Here is a 16,997-nt window from a genome sequence, read left to right as displayed (position 1 = left end):
TGCACAATGAGGAGCGGGTGGGGGTGGGGGGGGGGGGGGCGTTCAGCGGCGCCTGTGCGTTCCCGACTGCCTTCCGCGGAAAGCCGGAAGCGACGCTTTCGCCGCGTTTTGTAATAACGCGGCATATAATAGCGTAAGGATTGTTGCCATCACTCTAAAACAAAAAGATACGAAAAATATCTCTTTTTGGTTTGTTTGTTTTTATAGGGGATTTAACATGCATACACATTGGGATTACATTTAAGATCTTTCATTTAAATATTTTTTTAAGTTGCCAAATGAAGTCCGACACTCCCATTTGTGTATGCTTTATTGGAACGTATTAGGCTTTAGGTTGGCTAATGTAGCCCGCGACTTGGCCAGTTTTATTGGCTACACACATATGCCACTTTATAAGAGCCTACAATAAGCCTACAGTTTTGAGTATACCTTCTATGAAGATTTTGAAACTTTAACATTGAGGGTTTTTTTCGGTCCAAATACAATTTAGTCACTGCTCGTTTATACTAAATACCATACTACATACACCATATGTACACCTTTCTGGCTGCTATTCACTAGTTATTTTCCTCACTCAAAATAGTATACATTTGGCTTGCTTGATTGAAGATGTCCCTCGGATGATTTTCAATTCCAGCTTTTGAGAATTTACCCCCAGGATCATAATTCTAGAGTTACTGTATATTATGACATGCACATCCAGGATTCACTATAACCCAGCCTATTAGACGGGACTTGGCCTAGTTTGAACTTACCTTTGATTATTAGGGTCCTCGCTACGACTAGTTGTAGAGGAACCTATTGTATTTCAAGGAATTATTATTATTATTATTCTCACAAACCGCGGGCCTTTTTGGGGCCTTTATCATATTCAAAAAGTTGTTAAATTTGGCATGGATATCTGAACTGTTAAAAAATTTGATACGTTTTGGGTCTCACATTTGGTTATAAAGAAATGTCTCTATAGCGCCCTCTAGAAATTTAAAAAAGTCACACTAGGCCAGTTTCCGCCCCTGATCAACTTGAAAGTTGGCACACAGGTGCTCTTGGACTATGGAATGCCGTTTTATTCAAGATTAAATAAATGAATAAATAAATACATAAATAAATGAAATATGCATTTGAAATACATCGTGAAATAAATAAATGAGGCAATACATACATAAATATTAAATACATTTTAATCATTTCGTGGTACTTTTATTTCAAGTACACATTTTTTTATTTCATAATGGCACTTTTATTTCATAATGGCTCTTTATTTCAAATGGCACTGTATTTCATAATGGCACGGCATAACATTTTTTTTGTGGAAATTTCTCCTATTCCCTGAGTTTGATTGTCACGAAACCTTCGGTGGATGATTATTGGTTCAATGTGCCTTTGATATATCGGAATAGTGCTGATAACTCATTGTTTTGATGAGATATGGGATAGTTATCTTTCAAATATGTTACTTGTTTCATCAAATCATGATATATACTTATTATCTATACTTTATTGCATGTGATTTTTAATGCCATACCACTGCCTACAGAACGTGTGCAGAATGTTTGAATATTGAATATGGTTTTTACTTTTATTTCATATTCATACTCATGTTTCAAAAATATTTCACGCAGAGAAGAAGGGTTGTATAAACTGTGTAATCTGGTTACCCTCCAAGCCATGTCTACCGCATCAGTCAATCAACTTAATCTATGTGAGGTGCTAGTAGCAAAAGAGGGACAATGAATGTGAAACATCCGATTAACACAGTGGATTGGTCCTTTGCTGCCCCATCTGCCATTCCCCTGCCCTGCAAATCCAATTATGTTCTTATGTCCCCCAGTCTAAAAATAGTTGAAAATGAAGCAGAATGAAGAAACGGCACGTCATTAGTTGTCAACAAATGACGTTAGGAAGCTGATGTGTCCTTAGCGTGGGGCCGTTTGATCTGCCATGAGGAAATAACCGTGTGTGACAAGCTGCCATGACAGACACCGGGACGAGGGAGCGGTGGGTGGAATGGCAGCAGAAGAAGAAGGATTAGGTCCAGAGTGGGGGATGCCTGCAGGAACTTAACAAGAGTCTTTCCAGAAACCCCGATGAAATAAGGTACATTGCGTTATGTGTCAAAATCGAGTTGTAATGTTTGTAGTCTGAACGGAAGGGGCATGAGGTGCAGCAGTCCATCTGGGAAGCGGAGAAGGGTGCAAGGCAGCAAATAGAGAAAAAGCAACACTCAAACCTGGTTAATAACAGTGACATACAAGTGATCATGTGTGCTTAAAATCAAATTATTGTCATTTTTCACACAATACGTTTTTGCTGGTCACAGTAGCCAAAGCAGAAAATGAAAAGGTGTCTGAATTCCATTTAGCGTCTTTGGTTTGAGGCTATTGTGAAGAGAACAGAAACATCTTTCATTGTACTTGTAACACAGTTTTCCAGTTATGAGTGAAGAAGATCTCCACTGATCCCTGCTGACAAGGTTGTCTAGGTGGATCAAAAGTGCATTGGATTATCAGAGCACAGTTAAAGTAGTGGATTTAAATCAGCTACAGTAAATTGAATTAAATCAAAGCAGTAAAGTCATCACAAAAAACAACGTGAAAAGATTCTTCCATTTTGTGGTATTCTCCAGTATGAGAAGGAATCAGATGCTTCAGACCTTTTCTGGAGGAGACATCCGGATGTTAATCTGATTGTAAAACAATTTAAAAATACTTCTCAGGGATTAGTTAATCAGGTTGCTCTTCTTCCTGTTTTGTGCCATAAGTGATCTAGCTCAAATGAACAGACTGAACTCGTACAAGTTGATGTGAAATATAAAAAGAATAAACACTCAAAGTATAGATATGATGTTTCTTTTTGTCTCAAGATTTAAACTTGAGCTTTCTGTTATCTTGGGTTCATCAATCCTGTCAAACAAAAAGAGAGCTGTTGCTTTCCATTCTGCATTTTTGGTCATTTCTTTTCAAAAAACCTGTGAAGACTGCTGCATTCCGAGGATCAGTAACGAAAACAGTTGGATTCTCCGCCTCACAATTAGATATAGTCTACTCAACCTTAAGCTTGTCCATCTCAAACTCCGACCTCTGACGTCTCAACGTTAATTGTGCCAGTTTCACTTAGCGGCGGGATTCGAGGCCAATGACAACAACTCGCTCCTTTGTTAAGAAATTACACTGCTTTTTGGTGTACTGTGTTGCGCTATACAACAGTATTAATCCAGGTAGCAGGTGTCACTTATTAATGTTGATTAAATAATGCAACTAATGTGGTAGAGTAACACGTTTCCCACATGTAATACGGCAGTACAGCCTTTCCACCTGCAGCATCCAGTGTGTGTCTCTGCTGTGTCTGTTGCAGCAGGATGGGTACATTTGTGACCCTGGCAGAAGTGTTGGAGGGCCGGGGTTCCAAACTGGATGAGGACGAGGTCTGGTGTCTGCTGCTCGCCACCACTGAGGCCTTACTGGCCGTTTCCAAAAAAGGTAACCGCTCATCAGTTCCAATTTCCCTCCCAAGTTCCACCTGTTTCATCACAAAAGGGCTTTTTGTTTTTCTCAAGCAGCATTCAATGTCAACGGTTTGTGCTGTGCTTCCCGTTCAGGCTCGGGCAACATGTGCAGCGTGCTGAGCCCCGGCTCGGTGCTGCTGTCAGCCAACGGGAGTCTGGCCTTCAAGAGCTGTGCCCGCTATGAAGACGTGGCCTCCTTCACAGCTCCTGAGATCCAGCAGGGGCAGGCTGCCTCCACCAGGACTTCAGCCGAAAAGGTGAGCTCATCGGCTACAAATCCAAGGGGTCGGGACGGATCCACATAACTACCTTTCAGTATCCTTGTTCAGCGCTGTGGCTTAAGATTGGGTGAAAAGTTGACTTTAATCACAGCAACAAGTCAGACAACAGCCTGAGCTCAACACAAAAATGAGTCCCCCTGACAGCACCATTTGAGAAGGAATCAACATTTGAATCATTTCCATGTCCCTGCTGTCCTCAGATGGTTGTCTATTCACTGGGGATGACTCTTTATTGGTGTGTCGATTATCATCTACCTCAAAACCAGGTACACGTTCCTCTCTCCCACTCATTCTGGAGTATTCTTAGTGCTTGGGCTACCAGCCATCGGTTTTCTTTGTGCTTGTTTCCTGCCAGCCGGTCCAGATGAGTGCGGAGCTGGAGGGACTGCTGCTCAGCATGTGCGAGGACGTGGTGATGAGGCGGACCGACCTGCTGACGGTGCTGGAGACCTGCGAGCTCCACCACCGGGTCTCCATGCTGCCTCCTGCCGATCGGCTCATCAGGCAGCTGGTGGAAGACGTCTACAGAAACTCAGTGAGTGGCTGGATGAGTGGATGCTGTTGGTTGGTGTTTCAGCTTCTTAGAGGAGACGGTCCTGTTGGTTTTTAATATTCTATTTTGTAGGTGTTGAGTGTGCTTGTTTCCCTGACCTGGACAGTGATGTGTTTGCAGGTTGATCATGTGTCCATGGCTGAAAACGGATCCCTGCTAACAGACCGCAGTCAATTGATCAGGGACAGATTGCACAGTAAGAAACGGGTCCTATCTGTCAGATTTAAAGTGCATGCTGCAGTATTCACATAGTATATGTGCTCTGTAAACAACTTGATATCCTTTGTTCTTCCTTGAGAAAAATCAGAAACCAAATGGGAGAGTACAACCCATGTTAACTTTCTTGCTAAAGTCTCCTTCTTCTATCAAAACAAGCCTTTTGGCCTCCACCTTATATTGACAAAAAGTGACAAAAGCAATTGTCAATATTTTAGGTAATATGCTTATTCACCTTCATGGCAGAGTTGGATGAGAAGATTGAAACCAATCTCTGAGATGACGTTTGTTGCAATCTTATCACCTAACTCAACAAAGGAAGCTTTAAGACATTTACCATCCATGTAAAAGCCTATTATATTGGTATGAATATTGGTATGTCAAACAAATGCAAGTACTGTATACCAATTTATGTGTTCAGGAGGCGCTTTTAGTAACTCAACGTGGGAGCTGAACAAGAAGATTTCCAGAACATTCTCCGGTGCATCTTATTCCTACGGGCAATCAGGGTAGGAAGCATTACACACCTGATAACAGAAGGTTTGTTCATTTTAGCACACAGGACATTGTCACTGACACATTCACAGCTTACAACACAAAAAGAAGGAAAAAGTAGATGGACCCCCCTGTTGAGAATGAAAAGAAATGTGTGATGTTTGAGCCACAAGTGACAGATCTCAACTCCCATGAGACTGAGAATGGAAAACTCAATTTTCCCAGGATTCCCCCCGGAGGTCAACACAGAGAGAATTACGGCAGCTGGCAACAGCTGAACCGCAGCCCCTGCACTGCCTACGTGGAAGGTAACCGCAAAGCCATCTCAAGATCCCTCACACAGTTTGAATCCACGATGAGTTTCAACGACAAGAAAGCAAAGGTGAGTAGTTATTTCACGTAATGGAATGTGATCATTTTAACATAATACCTCAACGTGTTTTTTTATGATTCGTCCTCTGTTGCAGGACATGGGTCCTGAGTTTATTAGAACATTGGAGGAGCCGCTGGTTGTCTTAGAGCTGCCTGGATCCATTTTGGTGAGTTGTGGGAAGAAAAATTAAATTGCTGTGGAAGTTTGAGTGCAGATTGACAACTGTTTGAAGGGGGAAACTCAATGGATGACTAGTCACCCGGAACATATTGAGCAACCATCTGATTTTTATTTTTCTCCCCATTGTAGTCAAAAAAAGGGAAATCTCCCACCACTCAGAGAGAGCTGAGCGTGGTGATGCCAAACGGCCAGAGCATCCTGGTCAAGTGTGAGGTGAAGTCCAGTGCAGGGGACGTCTTTGACATGATTGTGGCTCACTCCAATCTGGTGGAACATTTCTACTTTGCCCTTGCCTATATTGACGGTAAAGAGGTTTCATTCGGATGAGTCTTTCTCAAGGCCCTCTTTTGCTGTCTGAATGTAGCGTCTTGGTAGCAGTTTACCTGGACACTTGAGCATTAGAGAGTGTCGTTTGTTGATACGTTGCATGCTGATGGGCGGATAGATAAGAAATCCTAAATTATTTCGGTAAACTTATGAATTCTTTGGTTTGTTCTTTTCTCTGGGCAGATAATGAGTTTTTCTTTGTCGACAATGACACCAAGATTTCCAAAGTTGCTCCAGAAAGCTGGAAGAAAGTGCCTACAACCACCTTTGTCCTTTTTTTGAGGATCAAATTTTTTGTCAATGACATTTCTCTCTTGTAAGTATCGCTCTTTCTTGTGTTACCACAAAGACGTCTTAAAGTAAAGTCCAATCCGTTAAATGTGTTTCGACCTTTTCCTGTCAGGCACAAGCAGACCTGCCACCAGTATTACCTCCAGCTCAGGAGGGACCTTTTGGAGGACCAGCTGTCCTGCCACGAGGAGACAGCTCTGTACCTGGGAGCCCTGGCCCTGCAGTCGGAGTGCGGAGACTGCATGCCGGAGGTTGTGCACAACAAATTGAAAAAAAAAAAACATGTCAAATGAATCTAATAAACACAAATATGGAGCAATAGTGCATTTTCTCTAAATGAAAGGTTTCGACATGTTGTGTTTAGGTATACGGAAAAAACTACTACCGCCCTAACCAGTACGTCTCCAAGAGCGTCATGGAGAAACGCGCCTTGCCTCTCATTCAGGCGGAGCTGCTACGCCTCCACGCCAACAACGCTCAGATGCTCACCGACGAATCAGAGCTTGAGTTCCTTAAGGTGGCTAGATACTCAAGTTTGGTGTTGGAAATCCACATCAAGCGGTAGAATTAACCCCATGACCCCTCTCTGTTTGTCCCTCCAGGTATGTCAACAGTTGCCTGAATACGGCGTTTTGTTCCACCGTGTGGTTCGTGAAAAAAAGCCTTCAGAAGGAGAGATCATGCTGGGCGTTTGTGCCAAAGGGGTCATCGTCTTCGAGGTTAAAGATGGCTGCCGATCCACCAATCAGACTTTTTACTGGAGGGAGGCAGCGACCATCTCCTCTAATGTCAGTGGAGTGGATTGCAATTTGAATGGATGTGTTGCATTTTTCCACGCGTGGTATTGCCTAAGAGCCTTTTCCTTCCTGTTCCTGCAGAGGCGTAAATTTGTGGTAGAGAGCCGCGTCAGCAAAAAGAAGCACATTTTTATCACAGAGAGTTCGAAAATAGCCCAATATCTGTGCAACCTCTGTTCCGCCCAACATAAGTTCAACAATGAGATGATCTCCCGGCAGCTCAGCCGCAACCTGGTCTCAGGTCAGTCGCTGCAGTTGCTGTGCCATTCATCTCGCCAAAGCGTTTGTTTGAGTGTTGTTGCCATTTTCTGTGGACCTTCGAAGACGTCTGACGTCTGACTGACTTAACTCCCTGCCTCCAGAGGACAACACCGTGCAGTACGGCGCAGGGTGTCGCCCTCGCAGCAGCCAGTACAAGTCCTTCTCCTGCTCCGAGACGCCTCAGGACGACAGCGGACTGACCACGCCTCAGGACGGGTCGCTGAACAAGCTGTGTGACGATGTCACGGCCCGGATCGAGGCGCGACTTAAACAGCAGCTGCTCAATGAGCAGAGGTAGTAAGTCATCCAGCAGTAATGATTTCAGTTCCTCTATTTTTTTTCAAACGTACTACAGAATAAATGCATTATTAATTTTGCAGTCAGCGCGGCAGCACCGGGATGCTTTCCCCTGCCCGATCCCAGAGGAGCGGATTTGAGGCCCGTTCCGGCTCCCCGGCATTCAAAGGTAAGCATACTGCTGGTTGACATGTCGGCCGAAAGAAGGAGCTACGCAATCCACAACGTCTCTGCTTACTATGCTTTGCGTCCTACAGAAACCCCGATGACACAAAGGTCATCGTCAGAGAGAGAAGTCCTATGTGTTAGCCTAAAGAAAGACCCACATCTTGGCCTGGGTAAGCTGATCACACAACAAGCTAGACCACACTAAAGAAGTTGTAAATGATGTATAGAAACACACCACCACTACAACGCATAGCCCCGTGGATGTATCAATACACTGATCAGTTTGGCCCCGGATACTTGAAAGGCCACAGCATCTAACGAGTGAGCGCAGACTAGACTTTCATGTTCAAGTGAATAACCCTTTTGCTGACAAAGTGGACGACATCCCTAACATCCCTTACAGATATTTCCTCTGTTAGATCATGTAAGTGATGAGTAATAGTTGGTCTGTGGTTTGTCTGTATGCAGGTGTAGTGATTGTGGGAGAGGACACCGTGGGCCACTATGACCTGGGCATCTTTGTTGCTTCCATTGTGCCTGGTGGACCTGCCGATAAGGATGGACGCATCCGACCAGGTAGAGAGGTGTACATTCTTACTTCCTGAGCACCCCTGTATTCAACGTATTGCTGAAGTGCAACAGAAGTGCCAGCAGAAGGAAAATAATGCAGAGATATGTGGAGCGGGAAAGTGCACAGGAGGGGGGGGGCAATGGGAGATGTCAGTTTGATGAGTTTGCAGGACTTTGGGGTCACGAGGTCTTCAGACTCGACGGATACTGGACACCGGCACAATTTCACTGTGACCTTTGCCTGCAGGTGGTCGTCTGATCTCTCTGAACCACATCAGCCTGGAGGGCGTCACCTTTAGCAAGGCAGCAGAGGTCATGCAGAACAGCCCCGAGGAAGTGCAGCTCATAATCTCGCAGCCGAAAGGTGCTCAGTGTGTGAGGTCACTGTGTGTGTAACTGTGGCTGTGACCCATGCCCTTCGTTGTTTGGGTTTTATTTAGTAATTTGACGCACCTGTTTTGAATCACTTCACAACTTTAATGATTACACTTCTACTCGTTTGTGTTCAAACATGCTACCATTAACTTGCCTTCTATTGTTATATGATATAGAACACTTTAGTGCATTTTCTTTTTTCATATCATCATCTCTTTTGTGTGTGTTTGTTCAAAATTTTTGGTGCTGACGGGTGTGAACAAATTCCAACATCTCTTTACAATTTATATGCAAAAACAGCATACATCGTCCAATATAGTGGCGCAATCTAGAAAAAATCACATTTCGAATACACTGGTATTGTTTATAAAAACAACTACTGTTTTCCCCTTGTTCAGTTTAATTGCTAAGCTAAGCAAAGGGGGTTGTGTAATTGTGTAATACAAAATCAGCATTCTGTGAGCTAATAAGCTTAACCATTTGACTGAGAAGAATAACCACCTTCTCATTATGCTCTTAAATACATTTTGTCGTATAGCATTAACTGACCCTCGTCATCCACAGTGGGCCTCAGTCCCAACAATGTGCGCTCTCCTGTGATGCGTCGTTACGAGTCTCAGAGCACAGTAATGACGGACGTCCGATCAGCGCACAACAGCTTAGAGGAGATTGTTTCGGCCATGATGACGCCAAAGACAGCCAACCGGCTCAATGTCCCCCGAGAAGTACGAGAACTCGGTGCACAGGTACAGTCCCGCTGACGGTTCAGGTGCTTTTTGTGTCTTTATAATCCTTGAAAAGGATCCTTGAGTAATCTGTAATCAATTTGACTCCTCAGAGGTGGAATCCACGGCGGCAATGCAACAATCTGTCCCACAATACATTTGTATTCCCCTCTATTTAATGACTGTAAATATCTGCCAATAGTCTATGTGACTGCAGGGACGTACAGAGACACGGGACTAAAGTGAGTGTTTGTTCCGTCCGTGTTGGTTTCAGGACAGCTGCTCTCTGTCGGTCCCTCTGAACTGTGTGGAGCCTGAGGAGATCTCCGTGCAGATCAGCAAGATCTCAGGAAGTTTGGGCATCAGCATCTCTGTAAGTCTATGAAACATGGGGATCGTGGGGAACTTACTCCGGGCTGAAATGTTGAACCCATGAAGTCGACAAAGTATAAAGTAGGGCCAACCACAAGGAAGAACAAACAGATTGGAGAAGGACAAATCTCTGCATTCTGTAAATTAAAAAAAAAAAAAGCAACAAATCTTCTTTTCTCAATCTGAAGTTTCTCCATCATAATTCTACTCCTCCGCCTGCTTTGGTCACCGCAGCACTAATCATCAGGAATCAATTCACAGATATGTTCTGAATCTAAGTTCAATTGATACTCATTCAGGGCGGTGTCAACACTAACTTTCCTAATGGAGGAATCTTCATAAGAAGCCTCATTCCGGGAGGGGCTGCTGAGCGAGACGGACGAGTACGTTCAGGTATTGCCCCTAAATTTCCACAGAACGATCTTATCAAACTGGTTAATTAACGGTCTGTGTAATCTATTTACAGTCACGTGAGTCTTCCCCATTGATTCCTTTGAAACTTTCGGAATTTGATAGTGAGAAACTCCCATGGACACAATAATGAGTTTACACATTACCTTCAGATGAACTTGTAAATAGGAAATCTGAGAAATGTAAAATGATGTGTCAGCGCACAATAGATAATAAAACGGAGCAAATCATATTTATTTTGAAGCCTCTCCAGAGACACAATGAGTTTATTTGTGTCGAAATAATGTTCTCTAATACAGGGGACAGACTGTTGGAGGTGGACGGGATTAGCGTCCAGTGCTTCACCTACCGGCAGGCTGTGGAGTGTCTCAGGAAAACTGGGGAGGTAAAAAATGCCATGTTGTATTAGTGTGAGAATCCCATTAAAGGCCAGTAGTTATCTATAAACGTTTTTACTCACATTTATGGCTCAGAGAAGATGAAGGGTTGGGACTTTGATGACGACCTAGCGCCATTGAGAAGATTTGAAATATATATATCTATAGATATATAGATATATATATTGATATACATGATGCTTGTGGATGCATTGCAACGCGCATTTATTTACCAACAGAAGAAAATTTAATATTATTGTCGATGCCTTTTCTCCCTTCATCAGGTCCAAATTGCAATTGTCCAAAACTTTAATTTCAATCGTAACATCAATTTTGGATAATGCAAACAATATACAATTTAATGATAGCATCGTCATTGTGAGCCTGGACTCCCCTGACCGTCCTGAGAGGACCTCGACTTATGGGCATTAAGCCCATTTTGTACTTAGCTTTCGTACGTAGCTTAGAAAGGAGGGACAAACTGCAAAACTTCTTTCCAGAACCGGATTCTGAGCACAACGCTGTTGCAATAGACCCTGATCTTTACCCTGTCCCCTTCTCTAGCTGGTAACCTTGGTTGTGGAGCGAATGGCGACACACCCGCTCAGGGTCTCTTTTGGCTCAGAAACCATTAGAAGTGTATCCAATCACAGCATCAACCCGGCTGCCAGCCCGGAGAGGATCAACAGCTGCTCCACCGTCAGTGCTGCTCCACCCGTGATCTCTGACCGGCCCAAGGACTACGTCTTCGTCACTGACGGTACGGGAACTCGGTTTAGGTTCACACGATGGACTTTGAACCTGTGTCCAAGAGGTGCCTTTACAAAACAGCGCAGCTCAGGATCTATGGGAGGTGCTCAGAAATATTGGCTGAGAGCATTTGGGCTCTTTCAAAGTTCCAAATGTGGGTACAGGTTTGCCAATGGATCGATCTGCAAGACCCTCAGTCGCTGAAAAGAACAATGTACAATCTACAATGCAATGAGGGAGTGAGAGAATGTGGACTCTGTGAGCTGTTGTGTGCTTTAATGGGCAAGCAGGCTAGTGTGGCTGCTCCGAGGTGAACCTTCACACACTTCCTTCCTCTCATGCTGATCTCCCCCTTCTTATCCCCCGGGCTCCCTTATCCTTCGGCCTGTCCTCTTTTATCTGTCATCCTACATGCCTCCTCTTTCCTCTCACACGGACAGGCAGCTCACATGTTTAACATATCACAGAGTCATTTCATTACAAGTCGTGTGATGCCAATAAAGGGCCGGTGTCCGATGGCACCTAAATGTCACAATGTCAAACGTAGCTTTGGGTTGTTGCGTTGCTGCTCATTCATGCAGCTATCTGGAATACCTGAACTATTTACTTGAATTAATTAATTCATTTCACTGTTGCCTTTCATCTGGTCTAAAGAAGGATGAAGAGTGTGTGCAAGTAAAGTGGGATGTCTTCAGTTGAGCCTCTTTCAGACCTTTCTAAACCGTCTCTTATCTGACAAAAAAAATGAATGCTTTGAGCCCAACCACTAGAAAAAAATCAGATACTCTAGTTCTTGTTGAGAGTTCAATACTCTCAATACTACTTGGATTTCTCAATACGTCTTCTGCTGTCCATCGCAGGAAAATGAATTCAAACTAAATTCCTCTAATCAGCTTCTTCTTTCCGTCCCGCCACCTCTCGCTTCCACCTTCTTTTTCTTATTCCCTTTAACCCCTGACCTCCGTACACTCACAATGTATTTACTCTTCTCATTATCCCATTACTGCTTACGTCCTACCAACCCTCCAACCCGCAGAAAACACCCAGGAAGTGACGCTGGTTAAGAGCGACAACAGCCTGGGCTTTAGCTTCCTAATGTGCGAGCTTGATCCGCCGACTCGAGACTTTGGCAGCCTGGTCCGGATAAAGGAGCTTTTCCCAGGCCAGCCAGCCGTGCAGAGCGGCAGGATCCAGGAGGGAGACGTCCTGCTGGCGATCAACGGCCAGTCCCTCAAGGAGCTGTCCTATTCGGTACGTGCACGATTAGTCTGTGGGAGGGTGATGATGTTGTTTTTACACGTGACTGTGGAATAGATAACCCCCGTGTGAGGTGCCACTTGCCAAGCGGTACTAACTAGCATTCGAACATTCACAAACCAAAAGCCTATTGGGAACCATTATGGTCGTATTGAAATGGTCTCGGCAGGGATCAGAGCGCAGGCATGAAAATGGTGCATTTACTTTTGAGATACTGGTATTATTACTTTATTATTTCCATTTTCACACGTTTTACCTTGTTTTGTAATGGCATTTTCTTCCTTTCCATTGGATCAGATTTTCCTTTTGTCCAACTTCTTAAGCTATATCAATTTCGCATCTTTTTCTGAGGCAATGAAACTTTTCGACATTTCGGAGATGGGTTCTGCCATGACCGCCATCTTAGACATCCTCAACAATAAAATGTAATGCAGAAGTAATATTAATCCATAGGCATCATACACTCACCGGCCACTTTATTAGGTACACCTGTCCAACTGCTCGTTAACACTTAATTTCTAAGCAGCCAATCACATGGCGGCAACTCAGTGCATTTAGGCATGTAGACATTGTCAAGACAATCTCCTGCAGTTCAAACCGAGCATCAGTATGGGGAAGAAAGGTGATTTGAGTGACTTTGAACGTGGCATGATTGTTGGTGCCAGAAGGGCTGGTCTGAGTATTTCAGAAACTGCTAATCTACTGGGATTTTCACGCACAACCATCTCTAGGGTTTACAGAGAATGGCCAGAAAAAGAAAAAACATCCAGTGAGCGGCAGTTCTGTGGGCGGAAATGCCTTGTTGATGCCAGAGGTCAGAGGAGAATGGCCAGACTGGTTCGAGCTGATAGAAGGGCAACAGTGACTCAAATAACCACCCGTTACAACCAAGGTGGGCATAAGAGCATCTCTGAACGCACAGTACGTCGAACTTTGAGGCAGATGGGCTACAGCAGCAGAAGACCACACCGGGTGCCACTCCTTTCAGCTAAGAACAGGAAACTGAGGCTACAATTTGCACAAGCTCATCGAAATTGGACAATAGGAGATTGGAAAAACGTTGCCTGGTCTGATGAGTCTCGATCTCTGCTGCGACATTCGGATGGTAGGGTCAGAATTTGGCGTCTACAACATGAAAGCATGGATCCATCCTGCCTTGTATCAACGGTTCAGGCTGGTGGTGGTGGTGTCATGGTGTGGGGAATATTTTCTTGGCACTCTTTGGGCCCCTTGGTACCAATTGAGCATCGTTGCAACGCCACAGCCTACCTGAGTATTGTTGCTGACCATGTCCATCCCTTTATGACCACAATGTACCCAACTTCTGATGGCTACTTTCAGCAGGATAAAGCGCCATGTCATAAAGCTGGAATCATCTCAGACTGGTTTCTTGAACATGACAATGAGTTTGCTGTACTCAAATGGCCTCCACAATCACCAGATCTCAATCCAATAGAGCATCTTTGGGATGTGGTGGAACGGGAGATTCGCATCATGGATGTGCAGCCGACAAATCTGCGGCAACTGTGTGATGCCATCATGTCAATATGGACCAAACTCCCTGAGGAATGCTTCCAGCACCTTGTTGAATCTATGCCACGAAGAATTGAGGCAGTTCTGAAGGCAAAAGGGGGTCCAACCCGTTACTAGCATGGGGTACCTAATAAAGTGGCCGGTGAGTGTATATTATAGTAAAGCCCTATCTAACTGCATTTAACTGAACAATGCCTCCTTTTATGTCTTGTCATTATAGCATTTGGCTGATAATTGCCTCTTTTTGAACTGGTCTTGGTCCGTGTTCATAGAGTACTATTGTTCTTCAAAGTTCTCTCTTCTGCCTGCAGAAGGTGCTAAAGCTGTTCAAGACTGCCCCGGCGGAGGTCCGACTGACTCTTTGTCGGCCTGCTCCCGGTACACACAGAAATGCGCACGCATTCATTCAGCAATGTGCATGTACATACTGTTACAATGGGCATTGGAGTAGGACACGATTACGTTACAATTCCTCAGTTGTGTCTCTGTGGTAGTTCGTTTTGGTTGTTGTTGTTTTGTTCCTGTTGGTAGCCGTTGTGAATCTCTTACGCCATTATATGTCCCTTTGTGGTCCTTTGGAATCACTTTGTGTCTATTTGATGTCATGTTGCTCCTCTTTGTATTTCCCTTGTGTCTCTCCGGTTGTTCTGTCTCTTTTTTAGGCTCCTCATAGCCTCTTTGTGGTCGGGTTTTGTTGGGAGGTAAAGGCTGGATAGCACCCCCATGACTTCCTCTCATGTTTATCTGTTTTCTTTAGGGATCCTTCCCTCCATTGATCAGTTCACTGACACATGAGTGGTGTCACAATGTCGTACTGACTGCACCAGCATCAAGGGATGTTCAGAAGCTTCGTGTTCAAACAGGAAGTGGTGATGGAGGCTGAGGGAAGGCTGAGCGATATGTGTCGTTGAGCCACTGCTTAATGATGGACTCCGACCTTGCTGAAAGGTCAGTGATGCTCTGCAGTGGGACATGAGTTGATGGGATTTAACATGGTAGAAGTCACTTCGATCAAGGGGGAGCTTGATTTTCTGAGCGTTGGATGGACGGCTGTATTTTCACCTCTTGTGATTGCCACAAAGACATAAATCCAGAAGGATCCACGTATTCATTTATCCTAACTAATCATGAAACAACAGAGCTCTCTGTCATATTCATCACAACATGCTGTGACATGACGGAAAGCGACATGGTGCTTCACGCGGCGGTTCTTTTTTTCGCTGTTGTCCAGGCATGCTGCAGAAACAGAGCGGACAGCTTGGAGGCTAAATGCCAATGGAGTTGCGGAAGCAATGGTTAAATAAAGATGTGAGTAACTGGATCATTAGGACGCCTAATGGCATTGGTATCATTTACCCACCTGTTTATAACCAGCCAACTTGATATTTTGTGTGAAAATGGCAAAAAAAATGGCACAAACCGCTGCTGTAAATGAGACCTTCATGTTTTGTTGCCAGTTCATCTCTAAGCCAGGAGGCGGCAGCATAGTGTTGAAAGTGACATTTGATCTTTTTGTGTGGCAAACACGTGTTCATTATAGAACATTGATTCATTGTAATGTTATTGGTTACACATGGTCATTTAAACAAGTTATTAATACTTCACTTGATATTGACTTTCAACACATACACACTATAAAAAGCACCACCATTTTATTATAGTATATTGAAGGATAATGGATGATAGTTTGTGATAGATGTGTTTCAAAGCCATTAAGAGATATTATATTCATATAATATTGTACACAAAGGTAATCGTGTGTTTTTTTCTGCTTCATAGGAACTCCAGAGGGAAGCCAACTGAAACAAATCGATAAAGAGTTGTTATTTAACAGGATTGCACTGAGGATTCCGTCAAAAATGACAGCACAGCAGTCAAGAGGCAGAGGCGCATGGTATCTAGTGATATGTTTTAATAAACCAACGTGACAAAACCAAAACAGACAACCCAGTCCATCTCCAGTGCGTTTGCCAAACTAAATTAAACTCATTAAATCAGGCCGCTATCCAACTTACTGGGATTTCCTTCTCCCCCCCCCGTGGCGCTCTAAGGGAGCACCCACACTGCTCCTCTCCCAACCTGTCTCTTCCCCCAATGGCTTCCCTTCTCGCCTTTTTTTTTTTTACTCACCCCTTGATGATGAGATGAGGTCCAGGTGTGTCTCCTGGAACACCTGATCACAATTCCCCTGATGCAGTAGGTGGAAGCCCATTGGCCGAAATGTACACTAGTCTGCCCTTCGGCCCCTTACAGTTGGTATGGATATTGCTGAGGACACAGAAGTTCCGCACATATGGAAATATTGCATCCCTAAGTGCTAAAAGTGTGCATGTCATTTCTCTACCACTAAATGAAATATTTTCTTCTGTGTTTTGGCAGCTACTTCAGCTTCATTTCTCCTCCAGTTCATTTAGGCTCACAGTATTATGCGTTCAGGTGAACCCCGCTGCTCCCACAGAAACTAAAGCCCATTAAACTGAACCAGACCTGAATGTGGATGATCCACCAACAAACAAAACGGGCAGTACACACACACACGCACGCACACACACACACACTCACCTCCCTGGGTGAGGAGCCAGTAATGGCCCCTCGTAAATAAGGGTTCCTATATTTCGGTGAAACCCAGTAGTGCATCTGGATCCCATCAGAGCTCGTGTTCCCTTTGCAAATGATCCCAAATGTTTCTAATTATGCCAGTAGAGTCGGCACGGGGCTGTTTGAGCGCTTGTGTGTGTGCGTGTGTGTGTGTGTGTGTGTAATCGCCCTGACAGACACGCACACCCATCCGCCGGCCTCTGTTTATTCATGAACAGGGCAACGGAGACGGACAGCGCGGCCTCGACCTCTGCCGCCTCTGCTCAGGTCACTGCACGTTGCCGA

The 16,997-nt window shown here is 44.3% G+C and overlaps 1 protein-coding gene across 1 annotated transcript; it reads left to right on the top strand.

Annotated features, from left to right (window-relative positions):
* The first annotated feature begins 3,358 nt into the window (after positions 1–3,358).
* frmpd2 (FERM and PDZ domain containing 2) lies at positions 3,359–16,182 on the top strand. The gene is made up of 29 exons (XM_037464009.2): positions 3,359–3,479; positions 3,599–3,762; positions 3,987–4,052; positions 4,142–4,321; positions 4,460–4,535; positions 4,977–5,064; positions 5,276–5,432; positions 5,518–5,589; positions 5,733–5,907; positions 6,114–6,246; positions 6,334–6,472; positions 6,586–6,738; positions 6,824–7,009; positions 7,100–7,259; positions 7,381–7,573; positions 7,660–7,745; positions 7,834–7,914; positions 8,213–8,320; positions 8,562–8,678; positions 9,254–9,435; positions 9,689–9,787; positions 10,086–10,179; positions 10,497–10,582; positions 11,139–11,334; positions 12,361–12,575; positions 14,426–14,492; positions 14,872–15,062; positions 15,346–15,422; positions 15,894–16,182. Exons 1-27 carry the CDS (start codon positions 3,359–3,361, stop codon positions 14,907–14,909), a joined length of 3,432 nt encoding a protein of 1,143 aa, XP_037319906.2. The 3' UTR covers positions 14,910–15,062; positions 15,346–15,422; positions 15,894–16,182.
* The last annotated feature ends 815 nt before the right edge of the window (positions 16,183–16,997 follow it).

This window comes from Pungitius pungitius, chromosome 21 (genome assembly GCF_949316345.1).
Source record: "Pungitius pungitius chromosome 21, fPunPun2.1, whole genome shotgun sequence".
NCBI lineage: Eukaryota > Metazoa > Chordata > Actinopteri > Perciformes > Gasterosteidae > Pungitius > Pungitius pungitius.
The sequence above is the reverse complement of the archived record's forward strand: the minus strand, read 5'-3'. Positions and strand labels throughout refer to the sequence as shown.